The sequence below is a fragment of the Ceratotherium simum genome, chromosome 33 (assembly GCF_057802395.1).
Source record: "Ceratotherium simum simum isolate JZ-2026a chromosome 33, ASM5780239v1, whole genome shotgun sequence".
Classification (NCBI taxonomy): Eukaryota; Metazoa; Chordata; class Mammalia; order Perissodactyla; family Rhinocerotidae; genus Ceratotherium; species Ceratotherium simum.
Genome location: NC_141932.1, coordinates 28,717,440 through 28,721,728, shown reverse-complemented (window position 1 = coordinate 28,721,728; position 4,289 = coordinate 28,717,440). Strand labels below are relative to the sequence as shown.

The 4,289-nt window shown below is 65.7% G+C and overlaps 1 protein-coding gene across 1 annotated transcript; it reads right to left on the bottom strand.

The window, feature by feature from the left end:
- Positions 1 to 754: 754 nt before the first annotated feature.
- CEBPA (CCAAT enhancer binding protein alpha) lies at positions 755 to 3,632 on the bottom strand. Its single transcript, XM_004439780.3, has one exon. It carries the CDS (start codon positions 3,194 to 3,196, stop codon positions 2,132 to 2,134), a length of 1,065 nt encoding a protein of 354 aa, XP_004439837.1. The 5' UTR covers positions 3,197 to 3,632; the 3' UTR covers positions 755 to 2,131.
- Positions 3,633 to 4,289: the final 657 nt, after the last annotated feature.

The window sequence follows — 4,289 nt, the reverse complement described above, 5'->3', positions numbered from 1 at the left end:
CTTGGTCCAGGGTGGGCACAGCGGGGATGGTAGACGCTGGGGCTGGCCCTTTTAGGTGGCGTGTGGGGAAGGGCCAGACCCCCGCGGCAGGCCTCCGTGGGCCCCCTTCCTGGATCAGCTGGGGCTGGGCAGGTGTGGAGTGCCGGGTAGGTGGGTGCTTGGCTTCAGGCTGCCCCTCAGGGCCCTGCTGGGGTAGGCTGCAGCCACATGGCCCAGAGCAAGAGGGGAGGGGTGGAGGGTCCTACTGCCTGAGGCCTCTCCCTGCCCGCCCAGGGTCCTGCGGGCAGGCTGGGGCAAAGGCGGGTGTGAGCGAGGCTGTTCCAGAGCTGGGGCTGTGAGTGATCGGGAAGTGAGTGTGCCCAAGGGCCCCTGGAGCCCGGAACCGCTGGGCCAGGCCTGCCCACGTCCCAGGGAGGCCACGGCAACTTCAGACTCCCTCTCCGAGTCCCCCTTCTCCTCCCAGGGGCTGAGGAGAGGCCACGCCAAGGCCCCAGGACATCCCCCTCCACACACCCCAGGAGGCTCTCTCTTCAGGCTTTGGCATTCTCAGCCCGGAGCCTTGTCATCCTTCTACCATTTATTTGCCTTGGTTGGGAGAAGTCATCCCCTTAATGTAAAGAGGAGCTCAGGATGGGTGGAGAGCTAATGCAAGTCAGGATCTCAGCCAGAGAATATGCTGTGATTATTTACAAATGTGACCTGGCCCACAGAAAACCTTGGAAGTAGCTTTTCTCATTTTAAAAAGACACCAAAATTTACTTTGATATGTTTATATTATAGATATAATACATAAAACATCTAGCATGAAACTCTACGTTCTCCCCAAGGAAGAGAACCAAGCCGCCCTTCCCTGCTCCCAGGCCCAGCGATCTGTGCGTGCTGGCTGGAGGCCGCCTCCCTTCCAAACCAGGAGCCAGAGCCTCTGGGGGACCAGCCTGCAGGCAGCCCAGGCTGGAGGGGCTGGAGGCCCACAGCCACCCCCAGGGAAAGCTGAGAGGAAAGGGGAAGCCCACCTCACCTCTTTGGTTCCCCTGGGAGCAAAAGCAATCCCCAAACCAAGAGGAAAGAGAGCCGCAGACCCTCCCTGCAGCTGCTGACGAAGAGTCTCATTTTGGCAAGTATCTGAGCAAAACCAAAACAAAACAAAAACCAAATAAAATGGTGGTTTAGCATAGACGTGCACACGCACATTGCACAAGGCACCGCTGGGACACCGAGAGGCCAGATACAAGTGTTGATATCGGCTGATAAAGCAAAATATTTGGAAAGCTTCTCATAACTTTGGTCCCTCTGGGATGGGCCGATTGTGCTTCACGTTTGTGGGGCAATGCTGGGGACATACAGTACAGAGGAGGCTGCTGGTCCCAGTGTTCCTCCCAGCCCAGCCCCCAGACCAGATCTCTAGGTTCCCTCTTCCACCAGGCCACCACTCCCATGAACATAATGTCCTTATAGCTAACCAGCGACAGAGCTTTTCGGTCTGACTGGGGGTGGGGCGCTCCCACTGGTCACCTGGTGACCCCCACCTCAATGAGTTCTGCCCGGGGAAGTGCAGCCTGTTGCAGGCTGGGAGGTTAGAGGCAAGGAACTAGGGCCCCTCCACCTTCGTGTAGAACTAGGGGAACAACCTTTGTTCAGAGCCCTGTGTTTCCTCCTCTCCAAGGACAGGCGCTGAGGAGCGGCTGGGGCTGGCTTGTCAGGTTCTCTGCTCCCTGGACCGTCCGCCCGCTGGGGGCCTGCTGCAGCCTCGGGGAAGAGGCAGGAACCCTCCAAATAAAATGACAAGGCACATATTTGCCCCCCCTACTCGGTAGGAATGGGAGCGGTGAGTTTTCGTTTCCAAGGCACAAGGTTATTCCTTAATACTTGAGTTGCCGGGCTCCCGGCTCAGCCCCAAGGCGCTTCTCCTCTCTCGCAGGGAGAAACTACTGCCTGACCCCTCAGCTTAGACGCACCGTGTCCGGCGCAGAGGAAGGAAAGGGGCACGCGCGGCAGGCAAGGCTTTCAGGCGGCACCGGAATCTCCTAGTCCTGGCTCGCGCGGTTCGGGCAATCTGGAGATCCGGAGACCCGAAACCACTCCCCGGGGCCCAGCCAGCGGCCGGCCCAGGGCGGTCCCGCCGCGGCGCGCCTCACGCGCAGTTGCCCATGGCCTTGACGAGGGAGCTCTCCGGTAGCTGGCGGAAGATGCCCCGCAGCGTGTCCAGTTCGCGGCTCAGCTGTTCCACCCGCTTGCGCAGGCGGTCGTTGTCACTGGTCAGCTCCAGCACCTTCTGCTGCGTCTCCACGTTGCGCTGCTTGGCCTTGTCGCGGCTCTTGCGCACCGCGATGTTGTTGCGCTCGCGCCGCACCCGGTACTCGTTGCTGTTCTTGTCCACCGACTTCTTGGCTTTGCCCGAGCCGCCGCCGCCGCCCGCGCGCAGGTCGGGGTGCGCGGCGGCCAGCCCCTTGAGCGCGCCGCCCGGGCCTGGCAGGCCAGCGGCGCCGAGCGCGGGCGCGGGGTGCGGGCTGGGCACGGGCGTGGGCGGCGGCGTGGGGTGGCCGGGCTGCAGGTGCATGGTGGTCTGGCCGCAGTGCGCGATCTGGAACTGCAGGTGCGGGGCGGCCAGGTGCGCGGGAGGCGGGTGCGGGTGCGGTGGTGGCGGCGGCGGCGGCGGCTGGTAGGGGAAGAGGCCGGCCAGCGCCAGCTGCTTCGCCTCGTCCTCCTCGCGCGGCTCCTGCTTGATCACCAGCGGCCGCAGCGCCGGCGCCCCGACGCGCTCGTACAGGGGCTCCAGCCTGCCGTCCAGGTAACCGGCCGCCGCGCAGCCGTAGCCGGGAGGGGGGCCGTGCGTCCCCCCGGGCATGACGGCGCCGCCGGGGCCTACGGGGGCGCCCGGATAGTCAAAGTCGCCGCCGCCTCCCGCAGGGGCCGCGGCCGCCTTGGCCTTCTCCTGCTGCCGGCTGTGCTGGAACAGGTCGGCCAGGAACTCGTCGTTGAAGGCGGCCGGGTCGATGTAGGCGCTGATGTCGATGGACGTCTCGTGTTCGCAGATGCCGCCCAGCTGCTCCGGGGCGGCAGGTGGGGCGGGGGGCTGCGCGGGGCCCGCGCCCCGGGGAAAGCCGAAGGCGGCGCTGCTGGGCGCGTGCGGGGGACTCTGGAGGTGGCTGCTCATCGGGGGCCGCGGCTCCGCCTCGTAGAAGTCGGCCGACTCCATGGGGGAGCTACAGTCCTCCCGGCATGGCGAGCCTCGGCGGCCTCCAGCCTGCGCGGGACGCCGCTGCTGCCACCGCCCACCCGGAGCCCCTACTCGCTCGCGCCCGCGCAGCTCCCGGTCGCGAATGGCCAGGCCCGCGCGGGCCCCGCATTTATACCGGGGCAGCCGTCGCCCTCTAGTGTCCAAATCTGACCACCGGCGACGGCGGCGGGGAGCCTTCTGGGTCTTAGCGCCTGTCTCCGGAGGGATCTGTGAGCGGGGCCGGAGCGCGGCGCTGGCGGGGAAAGGCCCAGGAGCAACGCCCACTGCCCCCTGCGCCGCAAGCTGAACCCTGACGGACGCGCGGTGCCCTATCCTCCGCCGAGTTGTTGCTCCGCGCACACGTGGTCGGTGGCGGGGCCCCCTCCTGTAGCCTCCCGTAGGAGGCCACTTCTGGCCACTTTCAGCCGACGGCGGGGAGCCCGGGAGCACCCAGACGCCGCGGAGAGGGTTGGTGGAACGCAAGTCTTCGTCTCCGATCTACTGTGGCGCGGACTCGCTTTAAAAGCTAGAACCAGTCCTGTCGGGGATCTCTGTCCGAGGTCTCTGGAAGGCGGCGGCGTAGAGAAGGGGCCGGGGGTGGGGGTGGCGTGGCAAAGAACAGTTTTGGACATACGGCCCAGCGTACACCGCCGCATGGAGAGGCCGAGGGGAGAGGCCCGGGGCCCGGTGATTTTGCGTCTTTATCTCTGATCTCCAGGAGACCCCACTGATTCCGCGCAGAAGAACCTCTTTCCCCGCTCCGCCCCTCTCAGTACTCTGGGGTCTTACGGACTCTGCAGCGCCGGGCGCTAGGACCCCGCGGGGAGCAGAGGGACAGGGAGGCGGCCGCGGCCCGGGAGCCTGGAGGACCCGGCCGGCCCATCCGCCTAGGCTGGAAAACTTTTTCTTTTTAATTACTTCTAGCCGGAGCGCTAGGGTTGCTAGGCGCGCGGGGCTGGCGCTGCTGCTGGCGCTGCTGCTGGCGCTGCTACCGGCGCGGGGCCGCCAGTTTTTTCCTGCGGGACGGGCCGAGCTGGATTCCGGGGCGGGCGGGGCGCGCAGAGGGAGAAGG